General features: G+C 46.6%; 3 protein-coding genes across 3 annotated transcripts in view; all 3 read left to right on the top strand.

The window, feature by feature from the left end:
- LOC133970539 (microtubule-associated serine/threonine-protein kinase 1-like) overlaps positions 1-4096 on the top strand; it is a 32898-nt gene extending 28802 nt beyond the window's left edge. The window contains exons 24-27 of the mRNA XM_062407402.1: positions 56-178; positions 267-400; positions 493-680; positions 772-4096. Coding sequence (XP_062263386.1) covers positions 56-178; positions 267-400; positions 493-680; positions 772-2387 — 2061 coding nt within the window. The 3' untranslated portion in view covers positions 2388-4096. The remainder of the gene's footprint in view (positions 1-55; positions 179-266; positions 401-492; positions 681-771) is intronic.
- An 819-nt stretch (positions 4097-4915) lies between these two features.
- LOC133970538 (cysteine protease atg4da-like) lies at positions 4916-10968 on the top strand. The gene is made up of 11 exons (XM_062407401.1): positions 4916-5050; positions 7127-7379; positions 7792-7875; positions 7979-8152; positions 8348-8639; positions 8729-8793; positions 8904-9031; positions 9284-9362; positions 9464-9540; positions 9994-10113; positions 10278-10968. Exons 2-11 carry the CDS (start codon positions 7187-7189, stop codon positions 10446-10448), a joined length of 1383 nt encoding a protein of 460 aa, XP_062263385.1. The 5' UTR covers positions 4916-5050; positions 7127-7186; the 3' UTR covers positions 10449-10968.
- Positions 10969-11945: 977 nt separating this feature from the next.
- Positions 11946-25000, top strand: smarca4a (SWI/SNF related, matrix associated, actin dependent regulator of chromatin, subfamily a, member 4a). The gene is made up of 34 exons (XM_062407399.1): positions 11946-12044; positions 13932-14189; positions 14383-14515; positions 15083-15550; positions 15716-15814; positions 15909-16164; positions 16446-16572; positions 16679-16852; positions 17048-17221; positions 17308-17475; positions 17559-17609; positions 17693-17823; positions 17933-17996; positions 18074-18204; positions 18327-18474; positions 18591-18754; positions 18894-18960; positions 19073-19183; positions 19290-19532; positions 20395-20508; positions 20660-20767; positions 20895-20981; positions 21073-21119; positions 21227-21393; positions 21508-21671; positions 21803-22069; positions 22463-22540; positions 22639-22857; positions 22947-23206; positions 23287-23392; positions 23490-23591; positions 23694-23826; positions 23916-24055; positions 24312-25000. Exons 2-34 carry the CDS (start codon positions 13974-13976, stop codon positions 24342-24344), a joined length of 4950 nt encoding a protein of 1649 aa, XP_062263383.1. The 5' UTR covers positions 11946-12044; positions 13932-13973; the 3' UTR covers positions 24345-25000.
- Positions 25001-26417: the final 1417 nt, after the last annotated feature.

Consider the following 26417-nt stretch of genomic DNA (forward strand, 5'->3'; position numbering starts at 1 on the left):
TGTGTGACAGTCAGATAATCGAATCTGTTTCATTAATCCTTTCTTCTGATGCCAGCACGTGGAGGACGGAGGTCCAGCCCAGGATTCAGGACTCCGTGCTGGGGACCTGATCACTCATGTGAACGGGGAGTCGGTCCACGGTCTGGTTCACACCGAGGTGGTGGAGCTCATCCTCAAGGTGAGGCCGACTCATGTGTTCATGAATCTGTTTATATTTTACATTTTAATTGTTCAGATCAATAACATACATGAGTATTTTTCCTCAGAGTGGAAATAAAGTGACGGTCACAACCACTCCGTTTGAGAACACCTCCATAAAAGTGGGTCCCGCCCGCAAGACCAGCTACAAATCCAAGATGGCGCGGCGCAGCAAGCGGACCGGGGCCAAGGAGGGACCGGAGTGAGTTCCCACAAAGCAGATCATCACACACTTTCCTGCTTCCTGTGAGTTTCTCCTCTTCATCATCTCCTCTGTTTGTCTGTGTGTTTCAGAAAAAAGAGAAACTCCCTGTTCAGGAAAATCACCAAGCAGTCCAACCTGCTCCACACCAGCCGGAGCCTGTCCTCCCTGAACCGCTCGCTGTCCTCCGGAGACAGTCTCCCGGGCTCGCCCACCCACAGCCTCTCCGCCCGCTCGCCCACACAGACCTACCGCTCCACCCTGGAATCCTCTCACCCGGGTTAGTATGAGGCCACACCCACACTAGTACGTTTGAGTTTGAATGTGTTTTAGATGATTGAAGAGGTTTGAAGTTTATTTTCTCCCCTCAGCCAACTCCTCTCAGAGCAGCTCCCCAGCGACCAGCACCCCGAACTCCCCGGCAGCCTCCCACCACATGAGGCCCAGCTCCCTGCACGGCCTGAGTCCCAAGCTCCACCGGCAGTACCGCTCCGCCCGCTGCAAATCCGCCGGCAACATCCCTCTGTCCCCTCTGGCTCACACTCCCTCCCCCACCACCTCCTCCCCTCCGCCCCTCAGCGGCCACACGGTGGGGAGCTCCAACACCACGCAGACGTTCCCCGTCAAGCTGCACTCCTCGCCTCCCGTCGCCCGCCCTCGTCCCAAGAGCGCCGAGCCGCCCAGGTCTCCTCTGCTGCAGCGGGTGCAGTCGTCAGAGAAGCTCGGAGCTCAGATTCAGCCTTCCTCCTCCTCGTCTTCATCGTCGCCCTCTCCTCTGACAGGCGGGGTGTCGTTACGCAAGCACAGCCTGGAGGTGACGCACGGGGACTACAGGAGAGAGTCTTTCCACTGTGAGCATAGTCTTCAGAGTCTGTTAGAGATGGAGGGAGAGAACGGACCTGCTCCACCTTCCCCTTCATCATCCTCCTCCCCTTCTCCTCCCATGGGAGGGGAGATCGGATGCCTGAAGCCGGGGAGGAGGCTGGGGAGACAGGAGTCGCCGCTCAGCCGGGACACACTGTTCACAGCCAGAGATAAAGACACTCAAACCACAGCATCTGAGTCCATCACTAAAGCTGAGTCCAAACCCAACCTTGTGGAACCAAGTAAAACTCTGTCGGCTGCTGCGGTTCTGAAGAGTACCGTCAGTGCAGCTGCTGCAGAGACCAAGTCTCGTCCAGCACCGGTTCCATCCGCTGCAGAGACCAAACCGGGCCCTGGGGACAAACCTCCACATACAAGTGCTTCAGCTCCAATGGGACCAGTGTCCAAGAGTAAACTCAGCGAGAAGATCTCCGCTCCGGGAACATTAAAGAGTTTACAACAGCTTGTGAGCAAGCAGCAGACAGACGCTGGAGCTGGAACCAAAGCTCAGGAGAAGAGTGAGGAGAAAGTGAAAGCTGAAAAACTTCCCGTGCAGAGATCCTCGTCTTCAGAGCAGTCGAAGACACGCAAAGGCTCCGAGACGGGAGAGAGAGGAGGCGTCTGCGATAAAGCAACTGAGACGACTAAGGTCAAAGGTCCTGCACCCCCTGTTCCCACTACAGCTCCAGCCCGCCCTCCAGCGCATGTGCCGGCTGCTGCCAGATCAAAAGCAGAGAAGCTATCGAGTCGTTACTGTGGCGCAAAGGAGGAGAGGGCGCACCTGGAGGTCCTGGAGGAGAATCCCATGTCGCCCTCCTCTAACGCAGCCTCACCCTGCTCCAGCAAGTCTCGCCCCATGTCCCCGGGGGACAAAGCCAGCTTCGTCACCCAGCTGACGAGCGTGGCCAAAACAGTGCTCGGGCCCATAAAGGGGGCATCGCTGGAGGGAGCCAAGGTCCGAGACGCCTCCAAGCCGGGCGAGGAGAAGAGGGGAACCACGGCAGGAAGAGCCGAGGCCGTGACCGGGGGGGGGCGCCGTGGGGCTCAGGCGGGATCCTCCGCCGGAGCCGGCCCGGTCCAGTCCGATCGAGGAGCCAGTCGGAGCTCCAAGCATCACTCGTGATAAGGGTCAGAAAGAGTCAGACTCTCCCATGTAATGCCTTTTACTGTAGCATCAAACTGACATATCATGAAGCAACGTGACCTGGAATGAAGAGGAGACACAACCGCCTGAAGAAGTAACACACGACGTGTGACATGTAGACGCACAGAGCAGCTGCTGTAGGAAGTTGTGTGCACGTGGTATCAGAATGTCGGCCTGTGTGTGCACCTGTATGTCCATCCCCATGTCTTGTATATAGGTTTAACAACAAAAAAAAAAGTGTAATGTCCTAACGCATGTCTTACATATATGTGGAAAAACGAAAAAGCATATTTAAAAAAGAAGGTGGAAGAATATAAAGCAGACCTGGAGGTAGAGAACACTGTGAACAACATCTCAAAACGACCACAGCAGGATTCTGTTAGAAAGGGGCATTACCCATATCCCAGATCAGCTCCAGTGCCATCAGTTAGTTTATTCTGTGTTTCCTTAGAGTTACAAAAACTGGAACATGAGGTGGAACCCGAGGGGGTTTAAGGGCTGACTCTCGGAGGGATTGGAAAGAGGTCGATTAGATGAACTTGCACAGGGACGCTATGCAATCTGCTTATCACGCCAGTTTCCTTTGGTGTCCCCCGATTACTCAGTTTACATTGTGTGTCCGTCAGGAGGAGGAGGAGGAGGAGGAGGAGGAGAGACGTGAGGGTCGCAATAAGTCGAACATTTTGTTTTGAAAGTTGTGTTTGTCGTAGGCTGATTACACAAATACCTGAGTCCGATCAACGTGTGTGAGAGAGATGCTCGTTCATCCACTCTTTTTCTATTTATGCAGTTTATTGTTACGTGTGAAGCAAAGTGCCAGTGTTTTTATTTATTAGAGATCATGTGATTTGTTTGTTTTTATTTAAACGTGTAATAATATGCAATCCATGCGTGCCCAGTTCCACAGAGACGAGCACCAGGCCAGGGGCAGATTTGTGGAGAGCATCTTCTCATGTGTCACAAAAACAAAAATCCTCCTGACATGTTTTTGGACAGAGGAGTCAGAGCTGGCGGAGACTGCCACCTTGTGGGCGTTATCAGAAGGCCCTGAGGAACAACAACAACAGATCGGGTTACGTGTAACGAGACGTCTCATATCTCTGCCTGTGGATCTTTGCATTTCATACATCATGAGTCTGGTGCATCGTCCTCCTGTTAACAAACACATTCTGCAGTCTTTACTTTACCAGTTACGACGTTGTGGTTTAAACAGACACCACCCAGTGTTCTGGACACTCAACACCAGTCATTTATTTGTGTGTGATGTGACAAACTTGCACTTTATTTTTGTGTCGGATACTTTAATTAACCTTGTGTTACATGTTTCTTTTATATTTTTTCTATTTATTCTATTTATTAAACCAATTTTTTATTTATTCAAATGTTTTTACTTGTCATGACGTAGGGGAATTTCTGTTCCACGACTGGAATTAGTTATTTATGAACTTAAATCTACCAAATCTGTGTGGCTGTCCCATCCTGTGCAGTTTAGACTCTGTCATTCCATAAATCTGACATTGTGATGTTGCTGTCATGTCCGTCTTTGTTCCGAGTGTTTGACTTTTTTACAGCTGCAACTGTCTCCCTGACTCGTGTTGTTCATTCCGTCGCTACAGATTTATTCGCCACCGTTGTGAAAACCGATGCAAAAAAGCCTAAAGTGCAGAAATGTAATAAAATGCAGTGAAACCCCAAAAACCTTTGTCTGACTGTTTTTAAAGGTATAGAAAAGAAAACGTAGAAATGTAAAATCATGCAAAAGAAACGAATCAGAAACTAGAGCAGAAGTCTATAGAACCCATTCCACCAAGGCCCAACCGGCCACTTAGAACTAATCAAGTTGCACCGAATGACACAACCTCATATCGTAGATTAGTTCCCTAAATATTCGTAGATCAGGTCCCTTAATATTCCAGTTTTTTCCCTCAGGATCCACATCTCAAGAAACTGACGGATCTGGATCAACGTCAAAACCTTTCACTTTCATTTGGATCCTCTTCTAGAAAATACAAGATGTCTCACAAACATTCATGGCATAAAAATGAATGAAGTAAAATAAAAGGTATTCACTCTGTTAAATTTGAATTACCAAATTAATATATATATATATTCCGATGTCTGAGACAGCTAATAAAAAAACATCATCAATTATATGAGCAGTATCTGTTTGCATTCTATTTCTGAATTTGCAGTGCGTTAAGCTCTCACCGTAATACATACATATATAAATATATATATTAATAATTTCAAAATACTAAATGTTTAAATGTTGTGGAGAAGCAGCAGATCTGATCAGTGGGAGTCTGAGTACTTCCTGTTTTCATGTGACGCATGGTTACGTCAGAGGAGTGACGTCCCTGCTGCTCCTCTGGCTTCAATAATCAATAATCACCAAGAGGAATATTATTATTATTATTATCATCATGCACGAGAACCTCAGCGCTCAATCCCATTGGTCCTCCGTCGACCAACCAGAGGAGCCCCTGCATCACCTGACGCGCATAAACAGGAAGTGCGCGCGCGGTGGTTGTCAGTTGTCTGCGGATGTTTGAAAGTGACGGAAATTACATCAAGTTGTGCTGCGAGGCTCGTTCGGGGGGTCGGTCTACGTCCTGGAACAGCATGACGGAGCCCGAATGGAGGTAAGAGCAGGAGGTCACCGGTCTGTGATGGAGATGAGATGTTAGTGTGGAGCTCCTCGGTCCGGCTGCAGGAGGACGAGCTCTGCAGGAGGTAGAGCTCTGTGCCTGGAAGGTTCAAAACAAGACGAGTGGAGTAAAGCCTGAAACATGCTTCTGCGTTTTCACGGGCCCGTAAGCGCAAGAGCCCTTCCGGGTCCCTTACGTGCTTATGTTTCCCTCCTTACGTGCTGACGGGTGTCGACCCCCTTTTCTAAAATTTACGGCAAAGCTCCGCAAGCTCACTCAGCCCGCAAGGCTGTGATTGGTCTGCTCTACATCCCTTCTGGAGCTGCATTTCCGGTTTCATGCCCCATAATACCGGCAGAAATCACGGAAGATTTAGAAGAACGAATATAGACCAAATAGAAGAGCACTTGGCAGAAGATATCCGATAGTATGATCACTTGTATAACCTGTCACTGACTGGCGGATTTGTCCGCCAGAAAAAGGCTACGAGGAGCCGCAGTGGCTATGTAAATAAACAATCGACGAAGAAGAAAGAAGGCGTCTCTAAGGTCGTCTCGACAAAAAGCATTACTCCGCCTAGTGTTCTGGCGCGGAATTGCTTTGTAAGACGCGCAACGGTTGGGGAAGCATGAATGAAAACGAGTCTTGCGCCACAGCGGCGTGAAAAGACGCAGACGCAGTCGCAGAAGCATGTTTCAGGCTTTAATCCGCAAAGATCCCATGACTGGGATTTAATAGGTTGAAAGAAAGAGCACACAACTTTAACTACACAAATCCTAAGGTGCAGTGTGACTGTCGTTGCAAATGACTAGTGAATAGTTGTTGTACCATGTGTGTATCAGTTGTTTCAAATAATGTGCAGAGGGTTGTTAGTCCTGAGTTAAAATATAATAATTATAACTTAATTAATAGAGCACAAAGTGCAGGAAAAACGAAAGGCTGAAATACAAATGTGTTTGTGCATAAATTACACATTAAACTGTTTTCATGTTTCCACTTTAAAGAATCATTTTCTTTAGTGTTCAGTTGAATCAGAGACTGTCCCCTCTTCTTCCTGTCACACTAACATATGGCTGTAATTACCAGTGGTGGAAAGTAACTGTACATTACTGTAAGATCTGAAGTATGAGTTATTGATTATGATTGCGTCCATTGAGTTACACCTCTGCTGAGGAGGATATGTTTTTGTTTAATTTGTTTGTCAGCAGGATTACACAGAAAAGTAGATAAGTAATCATGGTAATAATAACAATAGAGACCAAGCAACCCAAGAAAATCTAAAACTAAAACTCTCCTCAGAACCTCAGCAAAGTTAAAGAAGTAAACATCCCACATATAAAGGAAATATTAAACAAATTTACATCGAAGAGCTTTTGTTTTTGTTTCTGATATATGTCATGACCCCTCAGATTCATCCTGTGACCCTTGTGGAGCCCTGATGCTGAGGTTTGGAGAAACGCTGCTAAACTCCTGAACTGTACAAACGAGTTTCACCTCCAGCAGCCACAACAGGAAGAGGCTGCGGTCACACAGTTGACGATTGATGATTCAAAAATAGAATTTCTCTCATAAGGGGAACTTTCTGCAGAATAAACCAAATCACTCTTGATGCATAAATGATATTCAAGTAGGTGCTCTTTCTGTCAAGTCGCAAAAAAAGTGTTTCACAAGAATAGAGTTGTTAAAATTCCACAATAAGAGACTTTAGCACACAGAAATACGCGAGGGACGACTAGTACTTCCTGGTCAGTGGACCTTAGTGACATTTATGACATATAAACTGTAAAAGTACTTTAACCCATCAGTGTAACATCTAAGAAGGAGCAGACTAAGTGTTTTTGAGAATCATGGGACACCAGCATCTCTCCCCTCTAAACTGACATATCTGAAATTCCTTGAGTCACACGGAGCAGTCATGTGGTTTGAGCCTTTTTTCTTACTGTCATGGAGAATAATTGACTTCGCTGTGCTTAACATTAACCCATCGCTTCCGGGTTCAGACCTCGTTTATCTCGAGAAAACCATCACAGCCGCGTCATCTGTGTCTGCTCCTCTATTGTGTTTGTTTAGGTTCCCCTGGAGATAAGGAGAAGCTCCCCCCTCCTCTAGTCGTGGTCATCTCTACTTGTTATGAATCCCAGCATGGCTACGGCCCGCTGCGAGCGCCTGCCCTCTGCAGACCACGAGATGGACGACTGGCTCTTCCTCTCCTCGGAGTCTGCCGGGCCTGAGGTCCTGGAAGTGAGCCGGGACGTCCAGGAGGCCGTGGACAGAAGCAAACTCCGGTCCAAGTTGGTCTCAGCTTGGAACAGTGTCAAATATGGTCAGTTGTTATGCGTCAGTGTCAGTCGTAGTTTCTGATTTGGGGCCAAAGTTCACTTGGACTTGAACTCATTCGATTTTGGTGATTAAATGATAGGACCTGATATCTCCAGAATGCCTTGAGGACAAATCCTCAAATTTGGTACAAACACTCACTTGAACTCCAGGATGAGCTGATTAGAATTTGTTGGTCATAACAACAGGTCATGTGCTTATATGACAAAAGACAAATCATACCTTTTATTCAATTCTTTTAAAAACTTCTCCACATATATTGTAAGACAGATATCTATCTATGTAAATGATTCTTTCAACCATGTGGCAGGAAACCGTTTTATGTTACCGTGTAATAAGGCCAGATCCGTTTGTCCTGGGAGATTTAACTGTTTCCTTATTTCCCTTTAATGTTTCAGGCTGGACCCTGAAGAAGAAATCAAAATTCAGCAAGAGCTCTCCTGTGATCTTGCTCGGAAAATCCTACGAACTGAAGGATCAAGGTGAGGCCTTGAGCGTTTGGCCCTTATACCCAAATCTAGAATGATCTCGTTCTTGTGAAAATCATGGGGCAACTTTTACATTCAAGCTCTGTTCCCATGTCAGGGGAGAGAGAGCTTTTCCGTAGCTCCTTCGTGTCCCTCCTGTGGTTGACGTACCGACGTGGGTTCCCTCCGCTGGCCGGCTCGTCTCTGACCTCCGACAGCGGCTGGGGTTGTGTTCTACGCACGGGGCAGATGCTGTTGGCACACGGCCTCCTCTTGCACCTCATGCCACCAGGTGAAAACAAACACGATTTTAAATGATCAACAGCTGCAAAGAACATTTTGTTCCATTTAGCCCGAGATGTCAGATTGTGAGTTTTTCTTTCAGCCTGGAAAACAAGGGAGAATCTGTCCCGGTCCCATGATAAACTATTTCTAAGTAGATCGTCACATTCCAGAATACTCACGTTTCCTTCTTGTTTCATTCAAGATTGGACGTGGTCTGTGACCCACCATGCGGTCAAAGACGACATGGACCTCGAGAGCCGCTCTGTCCACAGAGGACAGAGTTTCCAGGAAGGGCCGCATAAAAGGTGTCGAAAGCTGAGCCTGGGTTCCCTCCTGGACAGACCCATGGAGGCCACACACAGAAGGGCCGTGTCCTGGTTTGCAGACCTCCCCACTGCCCCTTTTGGAATCCACCAGCTGGTGGAATTGGGCAAAAGCTCTGGGAAGAAAGCCGGGGACTGGTACGGTCCTTCCATCGCGGCGCACATCCTCCAGTGAGACCTGAAGAGAAGCACAGCAGCACAAATACCGGGAACCTGCAGGTTATTATCGAGATGTAACTGTGGACATCCTGTTGTTTCAGGAAAGCTGTGGCAGCATCCGCAGACCTTCCCAATCTGGTTGTGTACGTTGCACAGGATTGCACCGGTGAGTCGGTTCTTTCATCACCGTGACTGCTGCCTGCTCTAAAGGCAAAATGTAGAGTTTATGTGTGTGTGTGTGTGTGTCTGTCGTTCTGTGTACGTGTGTGTGTCCAGTTTACGTGGCGGATGTGAAGAGGTTGTGTGAGCGGCCCCCTCCTCAGTCCTGGAAGTCCGTCATCATCCTGGTTCCTGTGCGACTCGGAGGACAAGATCTCAACCCCGCCTACATCACCTGTGTCAAAGTATTCAAAATACATTTTCACACATTCACTACAATGTTCATCCTTTGACTTTCCAGTAAAAGTAGTGATTTTCACTCAGATTCCTCTTTAGAGGGTTTTAAATACAGGTTCCTTCTCCCTGGTTTCTGTGTGTTAGCTCTGTTGTGCGCTGCTCAATGAAAACAGAGGAATCCTCGCTCTAATGCAAAGCACAAACAAACATCACTGTGTTGCAATGCACAAAGAACAACAAAGCATTGTTTGTCTTCGTAGAAACTCTTGACACTTCAATGCTGCATCGGAATCATCGGGGGGAAACCAAAACACTCTTTGTTCTTCGTCGGCTTCCAAGGTATGTGCATGGCAGCGTGCATGATCATTACTGTGCAGTAAGTGTTTGATTTCAGGCTTCACACTTTGTGTTTCCCTTCCTCTGGCCCTGCGGTGCTGAAGATGACAATCTGCTGTACCTGGACCCTCACTACTGTCAGCCCACGGTGGATATAACAAAGGAGAACTTTCCCCTGGAGGTAAAAAGGAAGTGAAGTTTCTATTCTTCTTTTTGATTTATGTGTGGTTCCTCCTGTGTCCGCACGGACATGTAGACCAGTGGTTCCCAGAATCCTCTTCTTCAGATGGATTCCCACAGCGCTACACCACCAGCTGGGTTCTAAATGTGTTAGAGCTGGCTGATTGTGTTCAATATAAGAAACGCTTCACAATCTATTGCTCTTTTAAGAGATGAGCACAGTCAAATATATAGTAAAACCTGGACTCTGGACTTCAGTGAATTGCTGAAATCAGCTTGCATCTACCTGTACATGGGATACAAGCTGGTTGGGAAATACTGATGTAAACTTTCTAAAAGTATAAATGTTAATGATGACATCCACATGGGAACTTGGAGATAGAGAGATATTGTCTGTAAGATTATTTCTGATGAGTATATTTTTGTACTTTCTCTCTCTCTTCACCTCCTTCAGTCTTTTCATTGCAAATATCCCAGGAAGATGTCCGTCTCACGCATGGACCCCAGCTGCACCATCGGGTTTTATGCTAAATGTCAAAAGGACTTTGAATCACTGTGCACTATTGTTACTGAGGTACGTGACCAGGAACCTTACTCTGCTGTGTAGGGATTTTGAATCATATGATAACATCTGAATCTTATTTGGTGGATTTCTTGTATTTTTTAGACGGTTATGCCTCTTAACAAAATGTCATAACATGTAGGTGTTGATGTGGATTCTACCTCTTTGTCCATCAGGCTCTCTCCACATCTACAGAGACATACCCCATGTTCATCTTTGCAGAGGGACACAGTCAAGAACATGAGAGAAGCAACACACCCACAAACAACATCACCTACATCCAGAGGAAGGATGAGCTGAGAAGAGTCGACACCAGCAACAGCATGGACGAGTTTGTTCTGTTATGAACAGAAGAAAATAAAACCCGCTCCAGGGGGCGTTCAATGGATGATCAGTGATCTCACATGGATGTGAAGTTTAGACTGTGGCCACTACTGAGCATGAGAAGAATGTCCGGCTCTTTAATATTAATATTTATTGTTTTAAGATGAAACTGAACTTTGTGAGATAAAGGATGATCATTTTATTTGTGTTTCTTCATAAATGCACCAAGTCTTCTTCTTCTAGCTAATCTGTTCAAATGAATTTACCAGAAACAAACGTAAAGAACGTGTTGGTCTACACAGCCTCCTACTGTTTCAGGTCATGTGACAGGATGGGCTGCCGTTGAATAGAGTAGAAAGTTGGACACTTGTTAACATGTGACTCATACATGAATATATAGATTATGACTTCACTGGATAATTAGTCAAAATGCTGTGTAAGAATAAAGTTACCAAAGGTTTTCTTATGAGCTGGATCATTTTTTTGTGGTATTTTATCTAAATAAACACTTTATAAAGTACGAAGGAACCCGTGCAAAACTCATTTCTGTCTGTACTGTATACATTGTATATGTATGTATTATCTGTATTCATACTTTTGTCTGTATTTGTATTGCATGTGTACTTATTACTTTAACTGCAGTAAAGCAACCAATCCTGTTTTATTTGTATAGCCGATATTCTCAAATCACAATTTGTCTCATAGGTCAGAACATAGTGTGACATCCTATGTTCTTTACCCTCAAATAGAGTAAAAACTCATTAAATTCTCAAAATAAGAGTATTTAATTGATTTGAAGAAAATATCTATGGAAAAGTGTGTAAAGTATTTATACATAAGAAAATGTCTGGTGGAGAAGAAGGGAGCAGTCATTCTAAAGTAATTCAGCTATTGACAGTAATATGTGTATATGAATATGTGTCTGTCCTCTGCTGGAAAATAACAAATTAAAGGATTATATATTATGATTTGATAAAGGATGATCTTATTATTATAACAATAAAAAGTGTGTATTGGAGGAAGAGAGAGCCCAGGGACTGCTGTGTGACGTCATATTTAAGCAATGTCATACTGGTTGTTAAAGGCATTTGCAACAATAAATAAACAAAATAATAGTAATGATTGAACTATAAACTCAGGTTTAAATCATGTAACTGTGCAGTACTCGTGTCTGTGTGTACATTCCACTCCAATGTATATATTCTGTTAATAATGGGAGAAAGAGGGAACAGGAGCTGTTTATAATATAAAGATGATGTTATTATTATGAATATAATAACCACATTGCAACATGAAGCTCCTCCAGTGTGAGAGTCTCCTCTCCGGCCTCCTGTCGCCTCTCTCCCGGGCCTCCCCTCCCCCACGCCGGCTTCTCCCTCCCTCATTCCTCCGCGGTCCTCACTGGGCATGCGGGGCAGTGAGCGAGCCGGCGGATAGGTGGCGCTGCGGAGTCGCACAGGCCGATCCCCGCGATACGATCTCCAGAGAAGAGGAGGAGGAGGAGGAGGGTGAAGGGAAAAAAAACCGACTGGGTAGGTCGCTCTTTGTTTCTGCTTTGGAGGAAAAACCGAGAGACGTCGCAACCGGCGAGGATTCAAACATCGCGTTTCACCGCCAGCGTGAGTAAAGTTCTTCAAGGCTGCACGAGGGGCCTCTTCCCCGCAGGGTTCGAGGAGAAATACGCGTTTTATTCCGCGGGGTCGACGGTGTGTGTGTGTGTGTGTGTGTGTTTTGCGGGAGAAAGACGAGCCGCGACATCGCTGTGGCGCGACGCGGAGCAATGAATGAAAACCGATCGTAGATCCGCACCGAGTCCCGGGTACGGGAGGCGCGACGGATCAATCGGCCCTGGCGGGGATCGACCGTGCTCTCCCCGGCCCCGCGTCCCCGTCTCCCCGCAAACAACACCCGCTTTTCAGCCTGATTGGCCTCGAACAGCATGGCCCGGCTAGGCTAGCCCCCACTAGCTCGTTAGCATCCTCGCCAGCTTGTGTTGTTGTAGGCTTCGTCTTTTTCTCAAGCTAGCTAGTCGGCGGGTCGCGAGCTCGGCTACCTGCTCTTTGTAGCTTTACTTTTAAATTTCTCATTTCACACCGAATCCGGTGAACACCACGCAACACGCGAGGCTTCGTTCGAACCGAGAAGTGAATATATTGGGGGTTTAATTCTCGTTATATGATGAGAACTGCCGATCCCAGCTAGGCCTGGCTAGCGCCAGCCGAGCTAACAATGCTAATAATAGCTAACCCAGTTGTTATTTCCTTGTAACTGTAAACAACGCGGGCTTAAAGCTGGGAATTGAACGTGTGTCCAGATGTTGTCTCGTCGGTGTCCCCACACATCTGTCTGTGGCTCGTCTGGTTCAGCAGGGCTCCGTCTATCACTGCCTTCTCTTGACCTCAGTTTGGGACTCGATCAGTGACAGAGTTGAAGCCTCTGGGATTCGCACTTTGTGTTTCTGGAGTTTACATTTGGTGAAAACCGTCACATGGCTTCAGTGTGTGGCTGGGTTGTGTGGATGTGTGTGTTATCAGTGTTGTGAACAGCTCCAAACCAATGAGGGATCCGCTTTGATAATAGTGTTAATGAGAATCAACTTTATTTATGTTCATGTCTCCAAACACAGATACAAAGTTTTACCACAAGAGAAAACTGTTGTAAACATTAGGAAACAATTAAGAGCAGTTTGAAGATCACACGTCCTTAAAGTGAGAGTGATACAGATGAGAAAAGAGTAAAAAGGAGAATAGATTATATATAAAAGTGTGTTTTTAAAGGACGATGAATAGTTTGCCAGATGCATCTTCTCTGGGAGTTTGTTCCAAATAATGCGAGTCCCTGACAGAAAAGCTCCGCCCCCCCCTCATATACTAACTATTACCTCTTATATGAGATGTGTTGGTTGTGTTTGTTATTTTCTTTGCAAAGCCAGAAACACAATGTTTGAGAAACACAACAGAGTCGCTCCACAGGCGTATGAACAGCGATCCACCGGCCATATTGAGATTTACACCAACTAATCCTGATTGATTGGATTTAATACGCTACGGTTTTGATAATCAATTGTTTTGGAATTGTTATCTGGGCTTCTCAAGCATTCTGAAGACTGTTCACTGTCTTCTCATATTCACTACTGTAAAGGATTTTTCAATTACTTAAAATACTTGTTGTTTGCTGGCCTTTTTAAAAGTGTGGTGGAAGTAATATCTAATCGTTTCGGTGAATTTGTGCTTAAAGAAACAGTCAAGTATATTTTTTATTTTAAATTACTTTGCAAGAAAAGGAGAGAACATTGTGTCTTTTTATTTTCAACCTGCAGAACCATGTGGCTGTTTTCAGGGACTCGGCCCACTTGTTGCTATATAATCAAATTTGACTTTGTTGCCTTTGGTGTTTAAATATTTGGACCTGCACTGCTCCTGTAAAGTAGATAAACATGTCCGTTCTGCTGCTCACACATATATTCCGAGCATTAACGATATTCCCGGTGTCGTCTCCGTTCACAGGGGACCTTGCTGCTGTCAAACATTCCCAACTTCCCCTGAGAGATGTCCACTCCTGACCCCCCGATGGGAGGGACACCTCGGCCGGGACCCTCCCCAGGCCCAGGGCCATCTCCAGGAGGCATGATGGGCCCAAGTCCATCACCAGGGTCATCCCACAGCATGATGGGGCCCAGTCCGGGGCCCCCTGGATCTGGGCACCCCCACCCTCCACAGGGACCCTCAGGATATCCTCAGGAAAACATGCACCAGATGCACAAAGTACTTTATATTCTTCTTCCTTTGTTTAATGTGCTTTTATTAATAACTTTCCTCTTGAATATACACTGATTTAAATTAGTAGTGGTAAATATTTTAACCTTAAATATCTTCAGAGTGGACATATTTTACACTTAACTTTACACTCTATGACTGTAAAACTATAACCTTTGAATATTCTGTGTCTTTTCATCAGCCAATGGAAGCCATGCATGAGAAGGGAATGCCCGATGACCCTCGCTACGGACAGATGAAGAACATGGGCATGAGACCAGGGGGGCACAGTGGTATGGGACCCCCTCCAAGCCCCATGGACCAACACTCTCAAGGTAACACAACACACTGTAATGTATGAGTTCTCACATACAATGTGTGAAGAGAGATAGTAGCTGACCACCACCTACTCGTCCCAGAAAACATCTGTTCCTGTTGAACCGATGACTTTGTCACGTTGACCTCGAGTATGAGCACCGAGCACCCATCCAGCCGGTTCCTCTTGTTTTGACTGCTCTGATGGCAGCATGAGCAAACAGCTGTGGGCAGTACAGTGGGAGGGGAGGAGCTAAAAGGGGGTTTACCCATCAGACAAAAAGAACAGCAGCTGCTTCTACAAAGCCAGGAAGAGAGAGGCACTCACAGGAGCACTTCAGTGACAGCAGTGTTGGAGTTGACTGGTTCCGTGTCTTATGTGAAGCAGCTACATGTATTAATCACCAGTGTGTGAACAGACTGGAACGTAGCGTCCTTCCTCAACGTTCTCTGTTGCCTTTGGACTGATTTCTCTGTAATGAACTCAGCAGGACATACAGAACCTTTTTTAATATCAAACCTTCTTAACATGATTCCTGCATCCTTTCTTAGCTGTACCCCTCATGGATCTGTCTTGTGCTCCACAGGTTACCCATCACCATTGGGTGGTTCCGAGCATGCACCGAGCCCTGGCCCAGCCAATGGCCCTCCCTCGGGCCCCATGATGCCCCAGGGTCCGCCCGGCCCCGGCGCTGGGCCTATGGAAGGCAGCGGTGACCCTAATCAGGGCATGGGTCAACCTAACCGTGGCGGTCCCCAGGGTCCAGTGGGACCAGGTGGAGCAGGAGGCGGACCTGTCGGTGCTGGTGGGCCAGGTGGGCCCACTCCTTTCAACCAGAACCAGTTGCATCAACTCAGGGCCCAGATCATGGCTTACAAGATGCTGGCCCGCAGTCAGCCCCTACCTGATCACCTGCAGATGGCTGTGCAGGGGAAGAGGCCCATGCCAGGAATGCAGCAGCAGCCCATGCCTAACATGCCACCTTCTACCGGACCCGGAGGTGGGCCTGGACCCGGACCGGGACCAGGTCAAGCCAACTACAACAGACCACACGGTGAGTTAAAGAAGAGCCTCTGTATTCAAAATGTGTTTATGTTAACGTGTTAATGAAGGCAGACTATGAGATAGCTCTAAAGAGACCCCTGGTGGCTGAACATTTCTTAACACTAGTCAATTTCTGCATCATAGTTCATCTGAATATGTGACATTGATGTTTCAGGCATGGTTGGTCCCAATATGGTCCCCCCCGGACCTGCAGGGGTTCCCCCAGGTATGCAGGGCCAGCCGACCAATGGACCTCCCAAATCCTGGCCTGAAGGTAAACGTGGTCTCGACGCTCACTTCAATCAACTCTTTGTGTTCTAATGTGCAAATGCAGCAAAACTGATCTCTTCTGAATTCACACCTGTCAGGACCTATGGTGAACGCTGCTGCTCCATCCAATCCCCCCCAGAAGTTGATCCCCCCTCAGCCCACTGGCAGACCCTCGCCCGCTCCTCCCTCTGTGCCCCCCGCTGCCTCCCCAGTCATGCCCCCTCAGACACAGTCCCCGGGTCAGCCTGCCCAGCCTCCTCCCATGATGCTGCACCAGAAGCAGAACCGCATTACCCCCATTCAAAAACCCCGCGGGCTGGACCCAGTGGAGATCCTCCAGGAAAGAGAATACAGGTGAGTGGAACATGTGTCATCAAATCGTATCACATAATGAACCATTCTCCTCTGAGTCAGTAGCTCAGTTCTATAATTACAGACCAATGTCTGACATCAACCTTTTATAATTAAATATATGACCTCTGCAAATCACATTATAGATTCAAGTTGGGTTCATCCTTAGCAGAGTGTGTTACATACAGTTATTTTACCATATTGAGAGTTTTTTCTAATTTGTGTTCATCATCTAGAAGACTATTTAATCTATGTTGTAATTTTTTTCTGCATACATGTTGCAGGCTACAGGCCCGTATCGCTAACCGTATCCAGGAGCTGGAGAACCTGCCCGGCTCTTTGGCCGGTGACCTGCGTACCAAGGCCACCATTGAGCTGAAGGCCCTGAGGCTGCTGAACTTCCAGAGACAGGTAGGGATGTGTAGAGTACAGAACTGAAGTGCCTGCTCCACCTCCACTTATTCAACACTGTTCCACTAGTATGTCCAATCATTTCTGACCTTCTTTGTGCCTGCAGCTGCGTCAGGAGGTGGTGGTTTGCATGCGGCGTGACACGGCGTTGGAAACCGCCCTCAACGCTAAGGCCTACAAGCGCAGCAAGCGTCAGTCTCTACGCGAGGCCCGCATCACCGAGAAGCTGGAGAAGCAACAGAAGATCGAGCAGGAGCGCAAACGTCGTCAGAAACACCAGGTAAACTGTTGGAAAGCACCAGAGGGTTTGTCACAGGGCAAAGGGATTTACTTCACAACGAGGGATCGTATATTTTTAACAGAGGGAACCATGAAAACGCCAGGTTAAAGTGAAGAGGAGGGATTCTGAAGAGCCTGATAGAGTTCACATTACTTAGTAGATGTAATAATAGTGGTGTGTTTCTTCTGTGGACAGGAATACCTCAACAGCATCCTGCAGCACGCCAAGGACTTTAAGGAGTACCACCGCTCCATCACAGCAAAGCTCCAGAAGGCCACCAAGGCTGTCGCCACCTACCATGCCAACACCGAGCGAGAGCAGAAGAAAGAGAACGAGCGCATCGAGAAGGAGCGAATGCGGAGGCTGATGGTGAGTTTCTGAAATATATCACCAAACTGCTGTGGTTGTTTATGAGTCCAGTGGCAGCATCTGACCCTGAGAGACTCTGATTCCAGGCTGAAGATGAAGAGGGATATCGTAAACTTATCGACCAGAAGAAAGACAAGCGTCTGGCCTACCTGCTCCAGCAGACAGACGAGTACGTGGCCAACCTCACTGAGCTGGTGCGAGCCCACAAAGCCGTGCAAGCTCTCAAAGACAAGAAGAAGAAGAAGAAGAAGAAGGTCAGTGTTTGGAGCGAGCAGTGGTAAAACATCTAGTTATGGTTTAAACATTACGCAGACTTCAATTGTTTGTGTGGTTTCAGAAGCCCGAGGCCGCAGAGGGTCGTTCTTCTGCTCTGGGACCTGATGGAGAGGTGAGTTTTAAACTAGAATCCGACAGATCCCCTACATCTTGAATAAGATGTCACGGTTTATCATCTTCCTGTGCTTCTCTCAGCCTTTAGATGAGACCAGTCAAATGAGTGACCTGCCTGTGAAGCTCGTCCATGTTGACAGTGGAAAGATCCTGACTGGGATTGAAGCACCTAAGGCTGGTCAGCTGGAGACCTGGCTTGAGATGAACCCAGGGTAAGAGCCGCATCTGCCTTTGTGACTTTATAACGTTTCTATGTGGAGGAAGAAGAGACAGATCCATCTGAATGTATCTGACTGTCAAAAACATCTTGTTCCTCCGCAGATATGAAGTAGCCCCTCGTTCAGACAGTGAAGCGAGTGATTCAGAAGACGAGTATGAGGATGAGGTACGTCACAGTGAACTCAACATCAAAGCTTGTAAATGTCCTTCCATGGTGTTTCTAACTTTGTTTGTTTTCGTTAGGAGGAAGAGGAAGTGCTGCCTCCGCCTCCACCTCCGCCTCCACCCATTGTCGCTCCGGTAGAGGAGAAGAAGAAGATTCCCAACCCCGATAGTGACGAAGTATCTGAAGTGGATGTCCTGCACATCATCGAGTAAGATACACGTGTCTAAAATAACCATAAATATAAAAGTTAGGTCCTGATCCAGTCATTTTAAAGCACGTGTTCTCTCCGTATCCTAACTGGATTTCTGTGCTGTGTCCTTCTCCCTCCAGACACGCCAAGCAGGATGTAGATGATGAGTACAGTAATGCGAGTTTCGAACGAGGCCTTCAGTCCTACTACGCTGTGGCTCATGCTGTCACAGAGACAGTGGACAAGCAGTCGACGCTGCTGATCAACGGGCAGCTAAAGCAATACCAGGTACACAACCGGCTGAGGAGAGGAGGAGCACTCGTTGCTCTCATGTGAAACCCACACTACATGGTTTAAGGGTTTTTAACAAACCAGAACCAACTCTCCATCTTGTTCTTGTTCAGATCAAGGGTCTGGAGTGGCTGGTGTCACTTTACAACAACAACTTGAACGGCATCCTGGCCGACGAGATGGGTCTCGGAAAAACGATTCAGACCATCGCCCTCATCACTTACCTCATGGAGAACAAGCGCCTCAACGGGCCCTTCCTCATCATCGTACCTCTCTCGTGAGTCCAACACCTCTTCCTTGCTTCCCCGTGGGCTCATCTGGGAAAACACAACTTTAATAGCAATCTGTACGAACTGTGTTTTTGTGTTCGTATGTTGATGAAAACCTCATAAACCAGAGTTGTTTCTCCTTCTCAGAACTCTTTCGAACTGGGTCTACGAGTTTGATAAGTGGGCGCCATCTGTCCACAAGATCTCCTACAAGGTCAGTGGCACCTACTTGGATATTTAATTTAGTTCCATTTGTCCCAAACTTTGGTTATAAATATATTTGTGTTTTTGAAATAAATGGACTGCGTGTCCCTGTTCACTTTCAGGGGTCTCCCGCTGCTCGGCGTGCGTTCGTTCCCATCTTGCGAAGCGGCAAGTTCAACGTGCTGCTCACCACGTACGAGTACATCATCAAAGACAAACAAGTGCTAGCAAAGGTAAGGAAGTGTCCACGTGTTTAGTGTTGAGGAGCTATGAATCCCTGAATCTGCCTCAGATGTGTTGTTTCTCTGTCTGACCTCTAAACGTCCTGTTTTTCCGAAGCTCCGTTGGAAGTACATGATTGTGGACGAGGGCCATCGTATGAAGAACCACCACTGTAAGCTCACCCAGGTCCTGAACACGCACTACCTGGCTCCACGGCGTGTGCTGCTCACGGGCACCCCGCTGCAGAACAAGCTCCCTGAGCTCTGGGCCCTGCTCAACTTCCTCCTGCCAACCATCTTCAAGAGCTGCACGACCTTTGAGCAGTGGTTCAACGCCCCCTTCGCCATGACTGGAGAGAAGGTGATAACCACAGCAGGCTGTAGAACAAACATCCACACAACACGAGCTGCCATGGAACGTGTTCGGGTTCTGAATACATCCTTGTTTTCTTCAGGGTTTCTACGGGGTCTAAAAAAGTCTTAAATTTAATAATCGGAATTTTAGGCCTAAAAAAGTCTTAAATTTGATTTAGCTGGGTCTTAAATATGAATTGGATTAGGAAGTTACATCGCGATAACTTGCTCTCCAGTAAATGTGATATGAGGAAATCTCCTGCTGCAGAGAGGCTGGCAGCAAGATGGCCGAGGTTAACTCCAAGTTAAATGTTCTGAGTAGGGGCTGCAAGGAGAAGTTGGCTGAGCTGGAGACAATTGAAAAGGAGATCGTGGCCGAGGCAGCAGGGCTGAGAAGATAGAGGTTTATTTAGTGTTTGGTTGGGATGTTTAATTTGATTCTCTGGCCATATTTTTTGGAACATACTTTTTTCTCTATGCTGAAAGAATCGCTTATTGATCTCAAACTGTTTGACAAACAAAAGAATCCTTATTGACTAGAAGGCTCAGTTATTTCAGTTTCTATTTGTTACCATTTTGAACCTGTTTGGATTTCCAAATGCTGTTAGTTCAGAGATTCAGTCTTTGCCTCAGTGCAGGGCCAGCAAGCTGTCGCCTGTAGTCCCTCTCGACCAGGTCTACACACACACACACACACTGTTCTGTGTGATGTTCTGTTCAGTCATCGTTATGTTGAACGGGAATACATTTACTTTGCAAGTAATTCTGGGACTTATAGGTCTTAAGTTCTATTCAAAGTGGTCTTAAAAAGTCTTAAATGTAACCTGTGAAAACCTGTGATAATCCTGTTTCTCTATTTCTTCACCAAGGTGGACCTGAATGAAGAAGAGACCATTCTGATCATCCGTCGTCTACACAAGGTTCTCCGACCGTTCTTACTGCGCCGACTCAAGAAAGAAGTGGAGGCCCAGCTGCCAGAGAAGGTCCGGCTGCATTTCATTTATTTAACTTACTATTTCTTCTTCTACTCTCACGAGGCAACGTATTCTCACATTGTCCTCGACACACATATGTGTATTTATATTTTTTTAATCAAACCGTTTTCTCTGTTTTTCCCTCCATGTTGTTTTCCAGGTGGAGTATGTGATCAAGTGCGACATGTCCGCCCTGCAGAGGGTTCTGTACAGACACATGCAGGCCAAGGGAGTGCTGCTCACAGACGGGTCGGAAAAAGACAAGAAGGTAGTTAGGAGATCATCATGTCTTAGATTTAGTTTGGACAAGTAAACTCTATGTTTTAGAGGCTTGAGCCGGTTCAATTTAAAGCTCTGGAAACGAATGTCTTTTTGTTTCCTTCTAAATCCTCCAGGGTAAAGGAGGCACGAAGACCTTGATGAACACTATCATGCAGCTGAGGAAGATTTGCAACCACCCTTACATGTTCCAGCACATCGAGGTTCCTGAAGACACTCGAGTTTAACCAGTAGTTTCATGCAGAGTTCACAGCAAATAGAATGAACCTAAACTTTTGTTTGTTTGCTTCACAGGAGTCTTTCTCTGAGCATCTCGGTCACTCCGGTGGAGTTGTCACTGGGTAAGTTTTACACTGTGGAGGTTTGTACAACACCTGTGTGTGTGTGTGTGTGTGTATACGTCGCACACTTATCTATTCATGCTCATGTTGTTCCTCTGCCTGCTCAGGCCTGACCTGTACCGCTCCTCTGGGAAGTTTGAGCTGCTGGACCGTATCCTGCCCAAGCTCAGGGTCACCGACCACAAGGTGCTGCTCTTCTGTCAGATGACCACACTCATGACCATCATGGAGGACTACTTTGCATTCCGCGGCTTCAAGTACCTGCGTTTGGACGGTGGGGCGGTTTTCTGTCAACATAAAGAAACACTCATGACAGGTTTTTCATTTTAAGTCGATTGTCATAATTTGGTGTTCACTTTTTAACACTTTCACCCCCCCCACCCCATAGGAACCACCAAGGCTGAGGACCGCGGCATGCTGCTCAAGACGTTCAACGACCCAGCCTCGGATTACTTTGTGTTCCTGCTCAGTACCAGAGCTGGAGGCCTGGGCCTCAACCTGCAGTCTGCTGACACAGTGGTCATCTTTGACAGTGACTGGAATCCACATCAGGTATTCATGTCATTATAAGTTACAGGTCTCAGATATGGCAAAGGATGTGTTGAATGAAGACTGTAATCATCCATACCTGAATCCTTGGGGGTTAACTAGAGATACCATGTGTGTGTGTGTGTGTCCTCCAGGACTTGCAGGCGCAGGACAGAGCCCATCGTATCGGGCAGACCAACGAAGTGCGCGTCCTCCGCCTCTGCACCGTCAACAGCGTGGAGGAAAAGATTCTGGCCGCGGCAAAGTATAAACTGAACGTGGACCAGAAGGTCATCCAGGCCGGCATGTTCGACCAGAAGTCCTCAGGCTGTGAGCGACGGGCTTTCTTACAGGCCATCCTGGAGCACGAGGAGCAGGACGAAGGGGGGGCTCGAGGTGGCTGCCGCACGAGGGGGGCGTGGGTGGGTGTGAACTGAACCTAGCCGCGCATCGCCCACCAAATCACATCAGCCTGTTTTCTGCTTCACCTCTTCATTCTCTTTTTTTCCTCCTCCTCTCTCCATCTTTTTTCCTTACTTCCCCTCTTTTCTCAGGAGTTTTGAGCTTTCATCAATCCAGACTTTCTCCCTTTTGTTTTTCTGCTTCTACACAAACCTTTGATGGTTAATATGAAACTTTATCTCCTACACCAACATAAAATCATTTCCCTTTTCTACTGATTTTTTTTGTTAATACATTTTTATAAATGTTAAAATGTACTTCCACTGATATCTCAGCTCATGGACTTGGCTCTTAGGCCCCACATAAATCTGCCGAGAGCCTTTTCTCACTCCCTCTGTCTCGTGTGTGTTTAGGAGGAGGATGAGGTTCCTGATGATGAGACTGTCAACCAGATGATTGCCAGAAGTGAAGAGGAGTTTGAGCTGTTCATGGTCGGTCACCATTTCCTTTGCAGTTGTTGCAGACTTAGGAACATCCCGCTCTGAACCCACTAACCCCGTGCTGTGTCGTTTTTCTTTTCTAATCTCAGCGCATGGATCTAGACCGACGCCGGGAGGACGCTCGCAATCCCAAGAGGAAACCCCGTCTGATGGAGGAAGACGATATGCCCAGCTGGATTCTGAAAGACGACGCTGAGGTTGAGAGGCTCACGTGTGAAGAAGAGGAGGAGAAGATGTTCGGCAGAGGTTCCCGCGCCCGGAAGGAGGTGGACTACAGTGACTCGCTCACGGAGAAGCAGTGGCTCAAGGTGGGATGTCCTCATGTGAGGCTGTTAGAAAATATAACGTTGGCAAACGTTCAATCCAGAGTTTCTGACCTGATTTCTTCTGGACCCAGGCCATAGAGGAAGGTAATCTCGAGGACATTGAAGAGGAGGTGCGTCACAAAAAGACAACGAGAAAGCGCAAGAGGGACCGCGACCACGACGGCCCGGCCACACCCAGCTCCAGCAGCGGTCGAGTGCGGGACAAGGACGAGGAGGTGAAGAAGGCAAAGAAACGTGGTCGCCCGCCTGCTGAGAAACTCTCTCCCAACCCCCTGTCCCTCACCAAAAAGATGAAGAAGACAGTTGACGCTGTGATCAAGTACAAGGATGGGTGAGAACAGAACTGCATCTCTTAAACACGAGTTCTAGATCTGTTAGGACTTATCTAACCCAGCCTCCCTCTCTCTGCAGCAATGGGCGACAGCTGAGTGAAGTCTTCGTCCAGCTGCCGTCTCGCAAGGAGCTGCCTGAGTACTACGAGCTGATCCGCAAACCTGTGGACTTCAGAAAGATCAAGGTGAAGAACTTTCCACTTCCTCTTTGTGTGATTTCTCTCATCTCGCTATGGAACGTGTGTTTAACTGCTGCTTCCTCTCGTCGCTTCCCTCCATCAGGAGAGGATCAGGAGCCACAAGTACCGCGGCCTGAACGACCTGGAGAAGGACGTGATGCTGCTGTGTCAAAATGCACAGACCTTCAACCTGGAGGGGTCTCTGGTGAGTCCTGTCCTGTGGTGTGAACTCTGCTGAAAACAAACAAGGGATTCTCTGTTTCACGCTTTGCTTTTATAATAATCTCTCTCACTATCTCTGTTTCAGATCTACGAGGATTCCATCGTGCTTCAGTCTGTCTTCACCAGTGTGAGGCAGAAGATCGAGAAGGAGGACGAGAGCGAAGGAGAGGAGAGTGAGGAAGAGGAGGAGGAGCTGGATGAAGGCTCGGAGTCTGAATGTGAGTATGAGAAACGCAGCGTTTCTGCACAGAGCAGTGAGGCAGGAGTCGGTGTGGTGATGTTTATATGATCTTTGTTTTCCCGTCAGCCCGTTCAGTGAAGGTGAAGATCAAGCTCAGCCGGAAAGAGAAGGGCGATCGTTCAGGAAAAGGACAACGACGAAGAGGCCGCGGCGCTCGGGCCAAGCCGGTGGTGAGCGACGATGACAGTGACGAGGAGCAGGAGGAGGTGAGAGGAGTTCAACAACAAAGTCCCAATGACTGTAGATAAACTCTTAATGAGCAGGGAGGCTCTCAGCGAATACATCACATAACTTTTACTGCATGTGCAACGATTACAGAATACTAATTAACGGGTAATTAATGGGTCTTTACTCTCTGAGACTTTCACAGCTGTTCATGAGTGATCACCCCTGTGAGGTCGTTGTGTACTTGTGTTGAATAGCGTCATTAACACTGTGCTTCTGTTGTGTGTTTTCCCTCAGGAGCATTCGGCCAGTGGCAGCGATGAAGACTGAAGCGATCCACTCCTTATCGGACCAAGGCCCACTGAGCCCTTTACTGGACTTAATATATTTTACTTAGACACAGCAGGGAGACAGTCAGTGGACAGGGCCTAGTTTTACCTAGATGAGCTGATTTTTAGTGAGACAATTGTATTCTCATTAAAGTATACAATTAATTAAAAAACAATAAAAAAAAAAATATGAAAGATATGAACTCTCCACTTCCATATTTAAACCATATTCCCTGTATGAGTAGTAGTGTGTCTCTTTGCCTTTTTGCTTTCTCCTGTAAGTGGAAAATTGACAGAGCCTGAACTATAGACTGATCGTGGGCCATTAAGACAGCTAACTGTTTTTTTAAAATGATATTAATTTTGTCATCTTTTACTTTGGGACAACACGTACACGTGAACCAGGAGTCACTGCGTTCCTCCTCTTCCCTTTTTGAATGCATGTCGTGCGTGTCTGTGGAAATGCACCTGGATGTGTCTTTGCTATTATCTCTGTGTTTAATTTAAGACTACAAGCGGGATTGCGGTACATCCCACCCTGCAAGCCCCCCCCTCTCAGGTTGTGTATGTAAAGAGGGGGGGGGGAAGGATAGGACCATTTTCTCGTGTCGGTGTCACTGGATTCCAAAAACTACAATAAAGGCATCTCATAATAAACCTGCTGTGTGAACTTATTTGTGACTAGAGTTATCCATTATGTTTAATAACTCATACTTCAATCATGTAAATGTTCTTCTCCACCACATTTCTACTTCTATACACAGGATTCCTATGGTCATGGAAAACCTGGAAAAGTCATGGAATTGTAAAATGTTTATTTCCAGGCCTGGAAAAGTACTTGAAAAAAATAAACTCCCAAAAGTATACTGTATACTTTGGAATTCTCATTGTTAGCTTAAATACTAAATGTTATCACTTTTTCATGTATACACTGAGATTTCACAAAATGCTTGGTCATGGAAATTTGATTTAAAGTTATGGAAATCAATTCGTCAAAATGTTTATGAACCCTGTATATGACTTACTCTCAAATATTTATACTTTTTTGAAATACAAAGCTTATTCTACAATTATTGGAATATATAATAGTTTTCTTTGGGAGATGTGTCTTTGTGGCCGTGTGACACATTCAGAGATGCAGCAGAGGGCAGTAGTGCACCTTGACGTCGGTTTCCATCCGCCAATATTCCCAAAACAATAACTCACACAGCTTTGATCTTTACCATAGACTGTATAGGAAAGAAGTATCAGTGAGGACATTACATTCCTTTGATCAATCTTTGAAGTATTCATCAGGTTTACTGAAGAAGCATCAGAAGCTTTCAGACTGTTAACAAGCAGCAGCTCAGGATTCATAAAGCATTTTCCTTAGGTTTATTAGAGAGCATCATAGATATTCAGATTGATTTTACCAGATAACCTGATATTAACCCTCCATGACACCAAGCATTTGCTTTTAACTGTGACTAAAGTTGCCTTGACACATTTGTTAGATGATAAAACATCTTTTCAAGTTGCATTAAGCTGCAGTGTCAATGAAACCTGTTTAAGAGCAGATCTTACTCTTGTTGCCAGTTGGAGGAACCAGTCAAACCAGTTGATATGTCCTTCAGAGAAATAAGAAGTAAGTAATGCCATTGTGTTAGATGAACACAGAGTAGTGTACTGTCAAGTCACTGGAGTTCCATCTTCTCTGGCAGACTTCACTGAACACATGAGGGCGTTGGAATACCCCGGGTCCATCTCTCTGGAGAGCTTCAGGCGACCCAACTTCCCTCTGCTGGCCCACGTCCTCCGATTCCTCGTCAAGAGGTGCGGCTGAACTTTACACGTCCTGCACACGAGTCCTAAAACCTGTGATGGTTTGATTCTAACACTCTGGAGTGGATCAGAGGTTATCACTCACTCTACAGATGTGGGACACTTAGGAAGTCTTGCTTTCTTGTGGCTAAATGGTTGTGAGCCTAAAGTTCCCTCTCGTTGAAGAACAGGTGTGGCCCAACATGTGGTTCTCTTCCCCTTTATGTGTGTAACAGAGAATAATGTGATAATTCCCTTTGTCGTCCCCCCCCCC

The sequence above is a fragment of the Platichthys flesus genome, chromosome 16, assembly GCF_949316205.1.
Source record: "Platichthys flesus chromosome 16, fPlaFle2.1, whole genome shotgun sequence".
Classification (NCBI taxonomy): Eukaryota; Metazoa; Chordata; class Actinopteri; order Pleuronectiformes; family Pleuronectidae; genus Platichthys; species Platichthys flesus.